This window comes from Pongo pygmaeus, chromosome 5 (assembly GCF_028885625.2).
Source record: "Pongo pygmaeus isolate AG05252 chromosome 5, NHGRI_mPonPyg2-v2.0_pri, whole genome shotgun sequence".
NCBI classification, from domain to species: Eukaryota; Metazoa; Chordata; class Mammalia; order Primates; family Hominidae; genus Pongo; species Pongo pygmaeus.
The window spans coordinates 152,058,793-152,078,250 of record NC_072378.2 but is presented as its reverse complement, the minus strand read 5'-3'; the positions used below and the strand labels follow the sequence as shown (position 1 = coordinate 152,078,250).

The following is a 19,458-nucleotide window of genomic DNA, read 5'->3' as shown; positions in this document are numbered from 1 at the left end:
CCTTTCCAAGAATTAATTGCGTACCTAAAATCTGAGACAAAAGAGCCCCAGAAAATGTGCGGAGGAGTCAGCTTTCCACATCTGATGCTCTCTAACATTATGTGCATCATCATAAAAATGTAAAATTACTTTTAAAAAACTCCTCAGATGAGTTTATCAAGAGCAGAATATAATAAGACAGAGAGACAAAATCCTGTCCAACATCTAACAGCCACAATATCTGCACTGGCATTTTCTGAAATAAGATACAATGCAAGTGAGTACTGTAAACCTAGACTGGCTCCTTTCAATCCCTTAGAACTGGAATAGGTGGCCCCCAACATGAGAGTGGATATATATCAACTTTTTTTTTTTGAGACAGGGTCTCATTCTATTGCGCAGGCTGGGGTGTAGTGGCATGATCACAGCTCACCGCAGCCTCTCCCTCTCAGGCTCAAGCAATCCTTCTACCTCTCAGCCTCCCAAGTAGCTGGGACTACAGGTGCATGCCACCACACCCAGCTGATTTTTGTATCTTTTTGTAAAGACAGGGTTTCACCGTGTTGCCTAGCCTGGCCTTGAACTCCTGGGTTCAAGAGGTCCACCTGCCTCAGCCTCCAAAAGTGCTGGGATTACAGGTGTAAGCCACCACACCTGGCTGAGAGTTGGTATATTTTTAAAGTAAGATATACCAAGGAGATTTTTAAGTAAGCTTTGCTTATACATATAAAATCTTAGAAATAAAAGGGACTGTAAGAAGGTTTCTTGGTCTTTGTTACATGCCTGGCCTGTAAGGTCCACAAACTAAGCAGAGGATAGGTCCTCAAACATCATTTATCATTGGCAACCAAACTTTAAAAAAGGAAATTAGAGTGATATTTAAGAAAATGACTATGGATTCTAGAGGGGGAAGAATCTTCCTGGGCTCCACATGTCACAATTAGTAGATGGAATATTAAGTACAGAAACCTCTGTCATCTGCTATAAACATCAGAATCAGAATCATATATTATCAAGTGTTCAAGCTGAAGACCATCAAAGTTCCCCTAATTATCTACTCTGCACTTGTAAAGTGGTAACAGGTGGAAAGACTTACTGAAATGCTTCTTTGAGTATCCTGCCTAACACTGACAGCTGTGTCCATACCCAGATCATTTTTGAACAAGGCATTTTTAATATTTCTCTAATCAAATTCCCTTCCTTAAGCTTCTTCATGTCAAATTCCACTCCAGGCTGGGCATGGTGGCTCATGCCTGTAATTCCAGCACTTTGGGAGGCCAAGGCGGGTGGATCACCTGAGGTCAGGAGTTCGAGACCAGCCTGACCAATATGAAGAAACCCTGTCTCTACTAAAAATACAAAATTAGCCAGGCATGGTTGCAGGTGCCTGTAATCCCAGATACTCGGGAGGCTGAGGCAGGAGAATCACCTGAACCCGGGAGGCAGAGGTTGCAATGAGCCAAGATCACACCATTGCACTCCAGCCTGGGCGACAAGAGCGAAACTCTGTCTCAAAAAGAAAAAGAAAAGAAAAAAGAATTCCACTCCATTGCAATTTTACACTGGTAAATTCTATAAACTGGTAAGTTTAATAATTATATAATTATTAAGAAGTAATGGTGTTGGATATCGAGAAAAAGAATCAATTATCTGAGCAGAACTTTGGAAAGAATGGTAGCTGAATTTAATGTCTCTAATGGTAATAGGGTTTGTATGCTATCTTTTATAAAATATGTCTCAAGATATGGTAGTGGAGAAGAAGCCATACATGAACACAGCATCTTCTGTGAGCCAAGGGTTTGAAAATGTTATTTATTAAAAACTAACAACTCCTTGGGGTATATAGCATCCCCATCTTAAATATGAGGAAACAGAGACAGAGAGGTATATAATTTGTTCAAGGTCACACAGCTTGATGGAACCAAATTGGGAGCCCAGATGTGACTCATTATACAGCATCTACACTGGAATTGTATCATAGCATTTCTCTCCTAAGAACTATTATAAGAATACATCTGTGTTTTCCTATTTCTTTCCCCAATACCAATAATTATGTAACTAATAATTATATTTTATCCCTTTCATCCATTCATTCATTGATTTAGTCTAAACTGTTTCTAACTCTTTCTTTGAGTGAAGAAAAGTAAGCCCTTCTCTCTCTGCTAGAATTTCTAGTGCAGCTGAGCTTATAAATGCAGAGGCTGATAAATGTCCCCCCAGTTCTCCTCTTCTCCCAAAGTAATAGAAACTGTGAATTTTTTTCTAGCTAGGTAAATGGCTACCCAGAGTAAAGGCTACATTTGCAAGCCTCCCTTGCAGCTAGGTTTGACCACCAAAACATATTCCGGCCATGGGATATAAACAAAAGTTCATGTAGCAAATTCTGAGTGCCTTTTTCAAAAGATGCCTCTGCTTGTTCTTTTGCAGCCCTATTCCTCACTCCTTTCTTCTCTTCTATCTTGAACACAGATATAATGGTTCTGGGCACCATTTGGAACCACGAGAATAAGGATCACCCTAGGGATGGGAAGTGAATCAGCTGAAATGAGCCTGGTTCCTTGAAGACTTTACAGAGGAGAGTTGCCACACCAGCCCCAAACTTCCTGTCTCCAGGAATTTGTGTGAGAAAAAACAAACAAACAACAACAAAAAAAAACTTCTACTTGCTTAAGTCACTGTCATTGTGGGTATCCATTACACACACTGAAACACGACCTTAGGTGACAGATACACTTACCAACTCTTCAGACTTGAAATTGAGCCTCCAATTCTAAATACATATTTTTATAAGATGCTTCCTGGCTACACTGGTAAATATGGTGGCAGTACATTATTTTTCAATGTTTGGGTTTTTCAAAAATTTCTTCTCTCAATACTGGCAAGTTTCAATATCCCTTACCTTTCTCTGCAAATTCTGGGCAATGGTCTTGTTCTCAATGACTGCATTGCTCTCAAGACGAACCAGCTGCTCTGTTCGAGCTAAAAACATGTCCAGCCTCATGTCAAAGCCAAGTTCGGCAGCCATCTGGTCCAACTTCATTTTCTGAGAAAGCTGATCCAGAAATTTAAGATACTAAACCCAAGAACAGAAACGAAAATGGGACATGAAAGTCAAAGTTAACAGGTGATCTCACAGAATCTCTTCCTCTTTCTCCCAAGCTTACAGGTAATTCTCCTTTGCAGAGAGCATGGAGCGGAGCACAGACTCTGACCCATATGTGGTAATAAATTCCTGAACCACCCTGCCAGTTCCCTGCCTACCCCTTGTCTGAATGCTCTTGACTCTCCTAGCCCTTGATGTTGATGTTCAATAGAATATTATATAGTTTTCTTAACTCTGCCAAACAACACATTTGGCTAAGTTTGATGACATCTTCATCTCTCTGCTTCGACAACTTGCTGCTGCAACCACGCCCCTCTCAGGCTAATCTAGCCCCTGGGATCCACCCATTGATATGGTTTGGCTGTGTCACCACTCATATCTCATCCTGAATTGTAGCTCCCATAATTCCCACATGTTGTGGGAGGGACCTAGTGGAAGATAATTGAATCATGGGGGCAGTTTCCCACATACTGTTCTCATGGTAGTGAGTAAGTCTCATGACACCTGATGGTTTTATAAGGGGAAAACCCCTTTTGCTTGGCTCTCGTTCTCTCTCTTTGCCTGCCACCATGTAAGACATCCCTTACTCTTCCACCATGATTGTGAGGCCTCCCAAGCCACGTGGAACTGTGAGTCCATTAAACCTCTTTTTCTTTATAAATTACCCAGCCTCAGGTATGTCTTATTTATTTATTTATTTATTTATTTTGAGACAGACACGTCCTCTGTCACCCAGGCTGGAGTACAGTGGCTTGATCTAGGCTCACTGCAGCCTCTGCCTCCCAGGTTCCAGCAATTCTCCTGCCTCAGCCTCCCAGGTAGCTGGGATTACAGGCACATGCCACCATGCCTGGCTAATTTTTTTGTATTTTTAGTAGAGACAGGGTTTCACCATGTTGGCCAGGCTGGTCTCAAACTCCTGACCTCAGGTGATCCACCCGTCTTGGCCTCCCAAAGTGCTAGGATTACAGGCATGAGCCACTGTGCCCAGCCTATGTCTTTGTCAGCAGTGTGAAAATGGACTAACACACCCACCCATGCACCTTCCTTGGGAATTTTTCCCACCTAACTGGGCCCTGGCCTCAAAGGTGGCCACTGGCAACTTAGCCAGTTGCCATTTTACTCTTCTTAGGCTCTACAGGGCACTCCAAACTCAAAGCTCACCATACAAACAAAATTTCGAATAACATTTTGGGGTCTTTTTTATTAATTAAGATGTTTTAGAAAATGTCTTTAAAATTGTTTAATGCAGGGCCGGGCACAGTGGCTCACGCCTGTAATCCCAGCACTTTGGGAGGCCGAGGACGGTGGATCACGGGATCAGTAGATCGAGACCATCCTGGCTAACACAGTGAAACCCCGTCTCTACTAAAAATACAAAAAATTAGCCAGGTGTGGTGGCGGGCACCTGTAGTCCCAGCTACTCGGGAGGCTGAGGCAGGAGAATGGTGTGAACCCGGGAGGCGGAGCTTGCAGTGAGCCGAGATCGCACCACTGCACTCCAGCCTGGGCAACAGAGCAAGACTCCATCTCAAAAAAAAAAAATTGTTTAATGCATCCAAGTTAAATGAACACCTCCTCCCTGAAACAGAGCTGTATGAAGGAAGTCAAGGTTCATATTTCAGCAGTCTACAGTTAGAAAGCTATTTAAAGATTTTCCTCTACTTGATTTCTGTGGCTTATCTGGCAAGTCCACACATAGGATAATGCTTACTAAGTGCTTGCTGGATGAATAAATCAATCAATGAGCTTTCTATATCATCATTTCATGATTTGGGTTTTATCTTTGATATTTTCTTCTGATTGCGATAACTTATCCAACTGGCATTTTCAGGCAATTAAATGTTTGAATAGGTACAATTTCCTGCCAACTGAAGCACACCAGCTTAAAGCCCAGAACTAGCTATGTTTTAATTATCAGGATGAAATTATTTATAAGTGTATATTTTCCAATTTTGGCAAATAGCATACATATGAATACAATTTTATCTCTTCTTTATAAGTCACAGTCATTGCAAATATCACTTATTGCATTGTGCTACAATACCATAAACTGCTTTTGTCTCTACAACCTCAGGTTATCACTTTTTAATGCTGTATCAGCCATCTGGAATTTTTAATTTTTAACCTGTCTATGAAAGTGACCTAACTGCTATTGCTTGTATTTTACATAAAATAGATAAGTACCTTTTACATGACGGTATGAAACCCTCTTTCTTTCTATTTCTACATATGACCCATCCATTTAGTAGGCCAGGACTACAACAGGCAAAAAGGGATTAAGACAAGACCAAGCCGAGACCCCATAGAGAAAGTTTCTGTTTCAAGGATTTTGTCTATATTTCAAAAGATTAAGGTTAATAGAAACTGTTAACTTCATAGAAATGAAGGATTACTGTATATGTTGTTCATTTGAATCACAGTTCAGCATAAATAAGAAACTGTGCATTCTACTGTCTTTGAGTCTGCCTAGATTACCTGCATTTAGCATTTAAAATCTGTGCAACTTTGCTTTTCAATTTACATAATACTATCCATCCTTACCAGAATGTGCATTTCATATGCAGTTAGCGACGGGAAATTCACGATGGACAGAGTTAGCTTACATAATTTGCTTTCATAACTCAGAGTTATTTGAACATAATCCCAATTAAAATTAATGATTCATTTATAGTAAGGGAAGGGAAGAAATACCAGTCCACCTGAAATTCTTGCCTTTAATATATTTCTTCTATAATTCAAATAATATTTATTGACTCTTTCTCTAGGCCCTGGAAAAACACAGGAAAAAATGATTTTTTCTGGCCTCAAGAAGCTTGGTATATTTGGAGAAGAAAAAATTTAAAAACAATCCAATAACAGTAAAAAGTACCATGAGGGAGGCAGATGCATGTTGCTTGGAGAGCAAAAGGAAAGACAGGTAAGTCTCTTAGGGAAGACTCTCAGAGGAAGTGGTATTTGAGCTGAAACTCGAAGAGATCGCTGTTGCCAGGTGAAGGAGGTGAGGAGAACATTCTCTCGGTGAAAATAGCTGTGGGCAGTGTGGGAGGCAGCCGGAGGACGCCAGAGGAGTGCTGCTACAAGTCCGCATGGATGTCTTTAGGCTCTGTAATCACCGCAGACCCCACCAGGGTCCTGCCGCTCCCAGAAGGCTTCTGAGTTTGCCCCTGCTGGCAGGTGAAATTGCAGGGGAGAGGGAAGATGGAGAGGCCACGTGGCCAGCTCACAGAATGTGGGGCCATGGAAAAAGAAGGAATCTGTACCTGATCCTGGGGGCCCCAGAGAACCACTGACCAGTTTTAAGATAAAGAAAGATAAGATTAGGCATACGTTTCCTTAAGACCTCCCTGGCAGCAATGAAGAGAGTAAATCTGAGGCACAAAGAACAATGCTGGGAGCTCAGTTAGTAGGTTGTTTCCCTAGTCCGTGTTAATGAGCACAATTCTCAGAGCCAAAGCACAGCTGCTGGATATAGAGATGGGGGAGGCATTGGAGATCTAGTAAGGAGACAGGATTTACAGTGCTTAGGAACTGATTAAAAAGAGGGAAGTGTTGAAGATGGCTTGGGCAAATGGAGGCAGATTACCACCATGACTGAAGCAGGAGAGGGACAAATTTGAGCAGATGTCATTTCAGTTTTGAATGTATTTTGGTGTTCACGGACCATGCAGGTGAAGCTTTCCAGCAAGCAGCTAGATGGCTTCCAATGTACATTACCATACTCAGGTGCAATATTTCATTTTGTTTGGTTGTGGTTGTTTTATTGTGTTTGTTTGTTTTGAGAGGGAGTCTCTGTCACCCAGGCTGGAGTACAATGGCACAATCTTGGCTCACTGCAACCTCTGCCTCTCAAATTCAAGCAATTCTCCTGCCTCAGCTTCCTTTGTAGCTGGGATTACAGGCACACACCACCACACCTGGCTAATTTTTTGTATTTTTAGTAGAGATGGAGTTTCACCATGTTGGCCAGGCTGTTCTTAAACTTCTGACCTCAAGTGATCCACCTGCCTCAGCCTCCTAAAGTGCTGAGATTATAGGCATGAGCCACCACGTCTGGCCTGTTTTTGGTTTTTTGTTTGTTTGTTTGTTTTGAGACAGGGTCTCACTCTGTCACCTAGGCTGAAGTGGTATGATCTCAGCTCACTGCAACCTCCACCTCCCAGGCTCAAGCTATCCTCTCATCTCAGCCTCCCAGGTAGCTGGGACCACAAGTGCGTGCCACCATGCCCAGCTAATTTTTGTGTTTTTTGTAGAGATGGGGTTTCACCATGTTGCCCAGGCTGGTCTTGAACTCCAGAGCTCAAGCGATCCACCTGCCTCAACATCCCAAAGTGCTGGGATTGTAGGTGTGAGCCACCAAACCCAGCCAATATTTCTTTACAAAATCAAATTTTCCACCATCACACCTTTACAGATATCTGATAGAAAAAGCTCCCTTCACTCTCCCAGACTTCTCAAATCTATCCCCTATTTCCATTCACAAAACCACTACATGGTTCAGATCTTTATTATCTTCTGAATTGAACTAGTCTGAACTGGACTATCTAACTGGACCAGTCAGGGAGCCACCGACTGGGCTCCCTACCTTCCCTCAGTTGTGTCCAACCCTTGGAATGCAAGGACATTTTTGTTTATCTGTGGTGGCAGATATCTCAAAAATTATGCATGGTTGTTTTTTGTTTGTTGTGTGTATGTGTGTTTTTGTTGTTGTTGTTTGTTTGTTTTTAGCTTATCAGCTATCACTACTGTTAGTGTATTTTACTTGTGGCCCAAGACAATTCTTCTTCTTCCAATGTGGCCCAGGGAAGCCAAAAGGTTGGACACCCCTGCTACCCTCTAAGCCAGTCTGACTTGAGGGAAATCTTTCTTTTTCTCAAAAACCTTCTCTGGCTTCCCATGACCTATGCAGTGAAGCCTGAGTCATTAGACTGAACTATCTCGAAGATTCCTACACCTGCCTCCAGTGCCATCTCACGCCTTTGGTTTCACCAAGTATCATGTCCCAGGCTCCCTGCACCTCATTCATTTCCTGAGCCATCTTTTTACACTTCCATTTCTTCTTTGTTCCTGCTATTCTTTCTGCCTCAAATTCCTTCCCACCTCTTCCGCCTAACAAATTCCTACTCACTCTTTAATGCTCCCCTCTTCCGTGAAGATGGGTCACTTACTGCACAGAAAAAACGTCATTGCTCTTTTTTCCAGGTTTCTGTCAAATTCTATACCTGTCTCCATCATGGCACTAATTGTACTATTTGCACTAATTGCACTATTGCACTATTGTACTATTGCACTATTGTACTATTGCACTAAGTGCACTAATTGCACTATTGTACTATTACGCCCCGATCTCCCTGTCTCATCTGCTAGACTTGATTTTTCACAGACACCTTTGGCACATCTTTGCATATCCAACCTCAATGCAGGCATGATGATTCTTCAATGTTTTAAGTACAGAAGAATGAAAAGGAATATGTTACTTGAGTGTGGATGTTTCAACTTTAGAGTATTTTTCATGCCAAATTCTGCATCGAGGCTCTTGAGCCTGTGTGCCTTCCCACGCTCCCTCCTACGGACTCTTTCAGTCCACACTTTCCTCCCCATCCTATCCAGCAAAACCTTTCTTTGATCTTGTTTTTCACAGCCACTGCCTCATGCCTCTCTTCTCTTTAGTCACCAGACTTCACACTGGTCTACTAAGAGGTCACTCCCCTTCCTCTCAAGTCTCCCCTCAGCTCAAAGCAAACTGGCTTCTGCTCTCCACCACTCCACCAAAACTGCCTCTCAAAGATCACTGACAATCTCCCCCAATTTGAATCCTCAGTGCGGGCCCCTTCTCTTCCCGTTTAACTCTCCTCTCCCACTGGGTTATCAGTGCCATTGTTTCTGAGACCCTCCATGCCACAATCTCAGCTCCACGGGGACATCACACTATCTTTCTAAAATACTGCAATGTGGCCAGGCGCGGTGGCTCACACCTGTAATCCCAGCACTTTGGGAGGCTGAGGCGGGCAGATCATGAGGTCAGGAGATCGAGACCATCCCAGCTAACATGGTGAAACCCCATCTCTACTAAAAACACAAAAAATTAGCCGGGCGTGGTGGTGGGCGCCTGTAATCCCAGCTACTCGGGAGGCTGAGGCAGGAAAATGGCATGAACCCGGGAGGCGGAGGTTGCAGTGAGCCGAGATCACGCCACTGCACTCCAGCCTGGGTGACAGAGCGAGACTTTGTCTCAAAAAAATAAAAATAATAAACATAAACATAAAATAAAATAAAATACTACAATGCTTACACTTACCACACTTCATATTCTACAGAGTAAAGAACACTCCATCTTTATAGTCTAAGCCATTCCAGTCTTTTCTCTTGCCACAGATCCACCAAGAATAACATGTTCCAGCCATAGAGGATTCACCATTTTGCGTTCTCTGAATATACTGTGCACTTGCCAGATTTCATGCCTTTGTTCAAACTGTTTCCCCTATAGTATCTGTCTCCTCTCTCCACTATAATCTGACTTATCTTTCAAAAATGAACTTAATTATTTCCTCTCCTATAAAATCTTCCCTTTGTCTAGAAGTTCCTACAGCACTTTATTAATTCAATACATACAACACATATAAACTTATAGGACAGCAAATTATCTGAGTATCTGTCTCCCCTATTGAATTATGAGCCCTTTAAGATCAGGAACTGTGTATTATTCATATTTCAGCTTGCCAAACCTTTAGGACCTCATATATGATAGGCATTCAATAAATACTTGTTGCGTTTAATTAAATTAATTTGAATCAAGGAAGCTCCAAACCCATTGTTCCTTGAAATTGACTTAACCAATTAAGTCCAGGACTTAACCAAACTAAATACTGTAAAATTCAGAATATTTTCAGGTAACATTTTATACTACAACAGATGCTTCCACTCATGGACATGCCTTCAGGTCATTACTTTTTGTTTCTCAAAATTCAAGTTGTCTTGCAAAACACCTCCAGAAACCAGCTCTGCCTCCAGGTGTGTCAGCTGACCCTGAAGAGTCTCCAACATATTCTCTGCTTTCTGGGCTCTCTGGAGAGCTTTCTGGTGAAACCCAGACTCCTTTCCCAACTGTTCAACAAGCTCAGATATTTGGGCTTCAAGCTGGGAGACCATCTGGAAACAAAGAAACAGATCAAGAATAAGCCTTGTTTTAGATGCAAGGAAGTGTTCACATCTACTGCTCTGCCTAAGCAGCATAACTGTTTATGATACCAACTTCCAGATTATTTGTAAAAATCCCATTTAAAATATGTAATTGATAGCTGTATTTGCCTCTGTTTGAAATAATCTACTTTCATTATTGAATTAAATTTTTCTATTGGTATTTTTAATTTCTATATAATTCGTTTAACAGGTTAATCGACAAAAATTTATGGATAACATTTACTTACCCCAAAACTATTGCTAAGAGTTTCAAAGTTTAGTAGGAAAAAGAATTAAGACAAAAAGTCCTGTAAAAATCTACAAAGAGTCATTCCCCAGAAAAATTCTTTCACCATTTTGAGTTGACTTAAGATTAGACAGTGAGTTAATCTTGGTAGGTAACATTGAGGTATTACAGGGAATTCATGTACAGATATATGCTTTTTCAAACTTTTTTCAGCTTTCTATTGAAGATTGGTTACCTATGCCCTAAACTCCAGGGATGCTGACTCTATACTACATAGTTACAGAGTAATACCATTTTTGCATTGGAGAGGTCAACATCTCTTTAATATGGTGACTCTAAATAGGGTCAGTGTCAATGTACAAGAGAGCAGGGGAATCTGAGTACTGTCCCATGTTAAAGTCCCTCCAGGCGCTCCACAACCCACCTGATTTGCCCAGTGCTCCCATCCTTCCCGGGAGTTCCTCTTTTTGTCCTGATCATTCCCTTAAACCAAGTGTGCAAGTTTACCAAGGACCTCAGGGACACTCTCAGAAAACTCAAACTGATTTTACTAAATCCAGTTTCATAAAATGTTGAATTCAATAAAACCACCAAGTCTAGGGTGATAAATTTGTTTTCTTTCGATGGTTTATTTTGGAAGAGAAGAGGGAAAACATAGTATTTACATAACAGTACAGTACCATTCTCACAGAAATGGAAACATCCTGACTGTTTCAGATTTTTACTGTCTAAATTTTTAAAAAGAAAACAATTTCTGTTTCCCCATCTATAAACAGCCATGCTTAAACATGTAATCTGCCTTTAAACTTTTTGAAAGGCTATTATATGGGAGAACAAAAGGATTTGTTCTGAGTTACCCTCGGAGCCTATATTGAGAACCAATAGGTATAAATCAGAGAAGAAATTCCATATTTATGAAAGGAAAATGTTTTCCCCAGTTCCTATAATTATAAAGTAAGATATCCCCATAAAATTTCTTTTAACCACAAAAAGTATAAACAAGCAAAAAATAATCCCCTGTGATCCCAACACCCAGAGGCAAAAGCCATTAATATTTTTAAATAATTTGTTTTTGTGTATTGTTAAAATATAGTTGAAATATTATACATGCAATTTCGTGTCTTTGTTTTTACCTAATTATTCTCATGTCATTTGAAATTCTTAATTAACATTTTAATGGCTGCATTAAGAATTCATCACGAGAATCTGTCATCATTCACTTAAGCATTCCTTTATAAGAAAGGAAAAACTCTTCCCTGTGAGGTCTGAGAAAAAAATTAAAAATAATAAATAATCAAAATAAAGAAGAAAGGGAAAACTTTACAATGATTACAGCTGTGTAAAGACACTGTCCAGTAGGGAGTGGATTCCCAGTCACCAAAGATGGCTGGAAATTGACTAACTACAGGCACATCTGACTTTATTGCACTTACTTTATTGCTCTTCGCAGATATTTTAGCTTTTTACAAATTGAAGGTTTGTGGCAACCCTGCATTGAGCAAGTCTATCAGCATCATTTTTTGACAGCACATGCTCACTTTGTGTCCCTGTGTCACATTTCAGCAATACTAGCAATATTTCAAGCATTTTCATTACTATGATATCTGTTATGGTGATCTGTCATCAGGGATCTTTGATGTTACTATTGCAGTGTTTGGGGTGCCACAAACCAGTCCCATATAAGTCAGTGAACTTAAATGATAAATGTGTACGTTCTGACTTTCCCGCTAACTGGCTGACCCCACATCTCTCTTCCTCTCCTTGGGCCTCCCTATTTCCTGAGACACAACAATATTCACATTAAGCCAGTTAATAACCTTACAATGGCCTCTAAATTTTCAAATGAAAGGAAGAGTCAGGCTGGGCATAGTGGCTCACGCCTGTAATCCCAGCACTCTAGGAGGCCAAAGTGGGTGGATCACCTGAAGTCAGGAGTTCAAGACCAGCCTGGCCAACATGGTGAAACCCCATCTCTACTGAAAATACAAAAATTAGCTGGACGTGATGGCTCACGCCTGTAGCCCCAGCTACTTGGAAGGCTGAGGCAGGAGAATCACTTGAACCTGGGAGGCAGAGGTTGTAGTGAGCCAACATCACGCCACTGCACTCCAGCCTAGGTGACAGAATGAGACTCCGTCTCAAAAAAAGAAAACAAAGGAAGAGTCGCACTTCTCTCATTTTAACTCAAAAGCTAGAAATGACTAAGCTTAGTAAGAAAGGCATGTTGAAATCTGAGATTGGCCAAAAATTGGGCCTCTTACTCCAATTAGCCAAGTTGGGAATAGAAAGGAAGCGTTCTTGAAGGAAATTAAAAGTGCTACTCCAGGCCAGGCACGGTGGCTTACACCTGTAATCTCAGCACTTTGGGAGGCCAAGGTGGGTGGATCACCTGAGGTTAGGAGTTCAAGACTAGGCTGACCAGTATGGTGAAACCCCATCTCTACTAAAAATACAAAAATTAGCCAGTCGTGGTGGCAGGCACCTGTAGTCCCAGCTACTCAGGAGGCTGAGACAGGAGAATCACTTTAACCCGGGAGGCAGAGGTTGCAGTGAGCTGAGATTGTGCCATTGCACTCCAGCCTAGGTGACAGAGCAAGACTCCGTCTCAAAAAAAAAAAAAAAAAAAAAGTGCTACTGCAGTAAGCACACTGATACAGTGTGGATATTTGTCCTCTCTAAATCGCATGTTAAAATTTGATCCTCACGGTTGGAGGTGGGCCTAGTGGGAGATGTTTGGTTCACGGGAGCAGAACCATCATGAATGACTTGATGTCATTCTCGCAGAATTGAGTGACTGCTCACTCTTAGTTCCCGTGAGATCTGGTTGTTGAAAAGAGCCCAGCACCTCCTCCTCTCTCTCCCTTTCTTTCTCTCTGGCCATGTGATGCCTGCTCCCCTTCATCTTCTGCCATGAGTGAAAGTTTCTTGAGGTTCATTGCCAGAAGTAGATGGCACTGTGCTTCTTGTATAGCCTGCAGAACCATGAGCCAAATAAACCTCTTTTCTTTATAAATTACTCAGCCTCAGGTATTCTTTTATGGCAACACAAACGGACTAAGATGCACACAAATGATAAGAAAAAAAAACAGCCTTATTGCTGATATGGAGAAAGTTTGAGTGGTCTGAATAGACATCAAACCAGCCATAACATTCCCTTTAGCCAAAGCCTAATCCAAAACAAGGCCCTAACTCTCCTTAAATCTATGAAGCCTAAGAGAGGTGAAGAAGCTGCAGAAGAAAAGTTTGAAACTAGTAGAGATTGATTCATGAGATTTAAGGAAAGTAGCCATCTCCATAACATAAAAGTACAAGATAAAGCAGTAAGTGCTGATGTAGAAGCTGAGGCAAGTTATCCACAAGATCTAGCTAAGATCATTGATGAAGGTGGCGACACCAAAAAACAGACTTTCAATGTAGGCAAAACAGCCTTCTATGGGAAGAAGTTGCCATTTAGGACTTTCATAGCTAAAGAGGATAAGTCAATGCCTGCCTTCAAAGCTTCAAAGAACAGGCTGACTCTGTTGTTAGAGGTTAATGCAGCTGGTGACTTGAAGTTGAGGCCAGTGTTCATTTACCATTCTGAAGACCCTAGGCCCCTTAAGAAATATGCTAAATCTATTCTGATTGTGCTCTAGAAATGGAACAGCAAAGCTGGATGATAGCACATCTGTTCACAGCATGTTTTACTGAATATTTCAAGCCAACAGTTGAGACCTATGGCTCAATAAAAGATTCCTTTCAAAATATTACTGCTCATTGACAACATACCTGGTCACCCACGAACTCTGATGGAGATGTACAAAGAGATGAATGTTGTCTTCACACCTAGTAACACAGCATTCATTCTGCAGCCCATGGATCAAGGAGTAATTCTGACTTTAAAGTCTTATTATCTAAGAAATATACTTCATAAGGCTACAGCTGCCATAGAGAGTGATTCCTCTGATGGATCTGGGCAAAGTAAATTGAAAACCTTCTGGAAAGGATTCACTACTCTTGATACCATTAAGGACATTCATAAATCATAAGAGGAGGTCAAAATATCAACATCATAGGTGTCATCTATGAGATGATTCTGAGGGGTTCAGGACTTCAGTGGAGGAAGTAACTGCAGATGTGGTGGAAATAGCAAGAGAACTAGAATTAGAAGTGGAGCCTAAAGACGTGACTGAATTGCTGTAACCTCATGATCAAACTTGAATGGATGAAGAGTTGCTTCTCATGGATGAGCAAAGAAAATTATTGAGATGAAATTTACTCCTAGTGAAGATGCTTGAACATTGTTGAAATGACAATAAGCGTTTAGAATATTACATAAATTTAGCTGACAAAAAAGCAGCAAGGTTTGAGAGGATTGACCTCAATTTAGAAAGAAGTTCTGCTGTTGGTAAAACGCTATCAAATAGCTCACATTCTACAGAGAAATCTTTTGAGAAAAAAAAGAGTCAATTGTTGTTTTCAACTACATTGTTGTCTTATTTTAAGAAATTGCCACAGCCACCCAACCTTCAGGAACCACCACTCTGATCAGCAGTAACCATCAACATTACAGCAAAACCCTCCACCAGCAAAAAGATTATGACTTGCTGAAGGCTAAGATGATTGTTAGCACTTCTTAGCAATAAAGTATTTTTAATTAAGGTATCTATATTGTTTTTTAGATATAGGGTTATTGCACACTTAATAGACTACATAGTCTAGAATAAACATAACTTTTATATGCACTGAGAAACCAAAAAAAAATTGTGTGACTCACTTTATTGTGACATTTGCTTTGTTGCAGTGGTCTCTGAGGTATGCTTATACCAATTAAGAATGTTGCAATGCAGATTGAAGTGCTACATGAGGAAGGTTAGACCACTTGAGCTCTAAACTCTTCAATCCTGTGCTTCCATGGCTCTCAAGCTTCCAGACCTATAATTCAATTAATTTAACACTTCTGTGTGTGTGCTTGAAATTAAATATTTGCTGGTAAGCTATTCAGAGCCACATCCAAGGAATTACATTTACCAAGGAAATTTTTAGTGTCATCCCAGAACATGAAGCTCTGAGAAACCTCATTTCTTATTTCCTACCTTTCCTGCTTACCAATAGTAAAAAATCTACTGATACTTTCATAGTTATATTAGTAAGTATACCTTACTAATATAGCAGATAAATCTGATCTTAATGCAAGAGAAACAGTGTTTATCTTGGTATGGTAATCTACAGAAAAATGTCCACAAGATGCTGCCTCCCAAGGGACTGATTTGCATTATTAGAAGTATAGCACATCAGGAGATGTGGTTTCACATTGGACTGCAAACAGGAAGTGAGTATTTCTACCTGAAGACCCTTCAACATCTCCTATACCACAAATGACATAGCGGAGAGAATGAAACCAAAGAGAAAATTGATTCAATAAACCTCAAGCGGAGAGAGGGAGAACTGCGTAATCACTTAGCCATAGTCAGCACACCACCAACTTTACTGGAAAAAAGCAAGCCTTCTGTAGACATCAATCAGTATGGTTTCCATTCTGAAGCTGACGCCCAGAGTAACTGCAGTAAGTTAGACTAAGGGAGTGATACTGACCCTGAAGGAAGATGTAAGCATCTGACGTCGACCAGAGTGCAGGACGGGGGCTTTGGAGTCAGATAGCCCTGGTTTCAATTTCCCCTGTACCACTTACCAGCAGGTTAACTGAAGCAAGTGACTAATCTCTCTGAAATTCGTAGACTTTGCTATGATGACTCAATGAGCTGATTTAGATCATTTGACCCCCACAGTATTTCACACCATATTGAAGTTCAACACATCGTGTCCATTTCCATCATCGGGGTTACTGCTCCAGTGTATGGGTTCCGTCAATCCTTGCTGTCACCATGAGGAGCTAAAGAACCCTCCAGGAACTGTCCTATGTCATGTTTCTCAAACTATTTTCAGCATAGTATTTCTCTCAACTAGAAGTCTTTCTAGGAAGAACAAATAAGGGACAAATGTGTTTGAATCAAAGGCAAGAAGGTCTCTCTTGCATCTTCACCCCATCTGGACCTGAGGGTGCTCTACAGAGCCTTGAGACTCAGCGAAGTGAAACTTTAAAACCACTAATACGTAGATCGCTGAAATTTGCAGGGGATACCTGCCATGCCAAGATTCTTGTGTCCAGAGAGAAGAAAACAGCTGAGAGCCCTCCTGCACTCTATCAGATCACAGAACGTAGCTTCGGAAACTTATTGAGGTGTCAGTGCATACGACACTACCAAGTTTTTTTCTAACTAAATTTAGATAAATTAATTCAAATAAATTAACTTTCCAATCTGACTCATTCTTGGGAACATCAAATGCCAGTGCCTGAGTGAACATATGTGCTCCACCAAAACCATAAACTTGTGTTGTTTTTCACACCAAAAAGTCTAAACAATAAATAAGCCTTTCTTTCTTTTCTTTTTCTTAGGATCATTTCTTAATGTATACCTGATATTCTGTGGGACAAAATGCACCAGATATTTCAACACTAGAGGTGGGCAGTGGGGGGTGAGGGGTGAAGAATACATACCTTTAAACAAAAAAGACATTTTTTTGTTTGTGCTTTTTTTTTTAAACAAGAAGCACAATATAGTTAAAGAATAAGCTGCATGGTTTTTAGAAGTAAAGTCATAATGCCCTTAAAGATTTAATTCACTCCCCAGGGACAACTATGTGTTGATTTCACCAGAGAGACATTTTTGTCCTAAAATTAAACCAAATAGAAGCCAAAAAGTTCTACAATGAAGAAAGAGCCATTTGGGTCACTTAAAGTCCAGTTCCTTTTAGACATAAACTCTTTTCCAATTATTCAAGCTATAATTTTTCACTTGGGGAATATGTAAGTTATCAGGTACTAGAAAGTGTCGACCAAATCCTCCTTCCCTCCTGTTGGCTTGTGTGGCCAGCACTGTTGACTGGCTAACCCTACCCCACCTCCTCTGTTCATCTCAAGTTTTGTTTTGAGTTAAATTAGGTCTGCCCAAAAAAAGACATGTTGAAGCCCCCCAGTACCTCAGAATGTGACTTTCTTTGGAAGTCGGGTCTTTCGAGTGGTGATGAAGTTAAAATGAAGTCCCTAAGGTGGACCCTAATCCAGGATGACTGGGGTCCTTATAAGAGGGGAAATTTGGACACAAAGACCGACATGCACAGAGGAAGGCAATGTGAAGTCACAGGAAGAACACTATCCCTACTACAAAGAATGCAATGCCTGAGGCCAGCAGAAGCTGAGTGAGGCATGGGACAGATTCTCCCTCACAGCCCTCAGAAGGAACCAACGCTACTGACACCTTGATCCCAGACTTCTAATCTCCAGAACTGTGAGGCAAGAACTTTCTGTTGTTTAAGCCGCCCAGTTGCGGTACTTTGTCATGGCAGCCCCAGGAAACTCATATAACTGGAGAGGCTGGAAAAGCTGAAACTTCCATCTGTTCACTCTCTCAGATACCTCTGTAGCCCAGAGCGACCATGCAACATAATTTTGGACAATGAAATGTCCCAAATGGAAGTGTGCTGGTGCTTCTGGGAAGATGCTCACTTTAGTAGGTGGCAGGGTTAAGAACAGAGCAGGAGAATGATAATCGGGCTCTAAGATCAGAATGGGGAGGAGGGGGCTGTGGAGCACATCTCCAGTCCTTTACAGCAGAGATCGCCAGCCTTTTTGTCACCAGAGACTGGTTTCGTGGATGACAATTTTTGTGTCAGAATGAAACTGTTCCACCTCAGATCATCAGGCATTAGATTCTCATAAGATGCACCCAACCTAGATCCCTCACAGGCACAGTTCACAATAGAGTTCACGTTCCTATGAGAATCTAATGCCACTGCTGATCTGACAGGAAGTGAACTCAGGCAGCATTGCTTGCTCGCCCACCACTCGCCTCCTCCTGTGCAGCCCATTTCCTACTAGGCCATGCACTGGTGCGGGTGCGCAGCCCGAGGGTTGGAGACCCCTGCTTTACAGCATCAGGCGGGGTCCCCACAGCTCCCACAGAGCCCCTGGACCAGCAAACACCTCAAGGAAGGAAATAAATCCTTAGGTGTACCTAAAGCAGAACAGGAAAAATGTCCAGACAGAGGTGAAGAAGAAAGAAAACAAAATTGCCTCAAAATTCTAAAGTAAAATCTGAAAATGTCGTAACTTTCTGTCATTGTGCAAGAAGTCATTATTTCATAAACAACTGCTATGGTGTCCTGAAATTCCAAGGCTAAGTAACATCTAAATACTCATTTAGAATTCGTGGGAACCTGGCAGTAGAACATTCCTCTAAGACAGTGGTTTTCAACTGGGGGCAATTTTGACCCCCAGTGGACATTAGGCAGTCTCTAAAGACATCTGTGGTTGTCACAAACTGGGAAGGGGAGTGTTACTAGCGGGTAGAGGCCAAGGATGCCGCTCAAAATCCTGCAATGCAAGGACAGGCCCCCACAGCAAAAAATTATCCAGTCCAAAATGCCAGTAGTTCTGAGGATGAAAAACCTTGCTCTAAGATATAGTAAAGCTTCTAAAAAGAAGATTAAATCTGCCAGAAGCAGATATGCAAGGAACAAGTAGAAATGACGTGCTGTAAAAGTGTGGGTGGTGTCCTGAATTCTACTGAGAATTACAAACGCAGGAGGGGAAAAATGGATAGCACGGGGTAAACAAGACAAGCAATGTTCGGGAAGCAGGAGCCGGCCTGAAGCGGAGAATCTGCCAAGCTGAGCCTGAACCCGCCGTTGAGCCTTCACATCAAAATTACTCAGCCACTGACTGTGTGCGTAGCCATGGCAGCTGGCAGGGACATGCAGCCTCCTCAACAAACAGATTCATCAATTTGTAAAGCTCCCATTCTTTAGAAACATTTCTAAGACAATATATGAAATCCATTTTCTCCTGATTTTACTTGAAGATGAGTCACACGAGACACCAGCTATATGCTTGATTTCAGGCTTTTAAATA

At 41.4% G+C, this 19,458-nt stretch overlaps 1 protein-coding gene across 1 annotated transcript in view; it reads right to left on the bottom strand.

The window, feature by feature from the left end:
* The window catches only part of CCDC170 (coiled-coil domain containing 170), a 132,193-nt gene that overhangs the window by 30,677 nt on the left and 82,058 nt on the right, over window positions 1-19,458 (bottom strand). The window contains exons 7-8 of the mRNA XM_054490746.2: window positions 10,031-10,231; window positions 2,879-3,052 (exon numbers count right to left, since the gene is read on the bottom strand). Coding sequence (XP_054346721.2) covers window positions 2,879-3,052; window positions 10,031-10,231 — 375 coding nt within the window. The remainder of the gene's footprint in view (window positions 1-2,878; window positions 3,053-10,030; window positions 10,232-19,458) is intronic.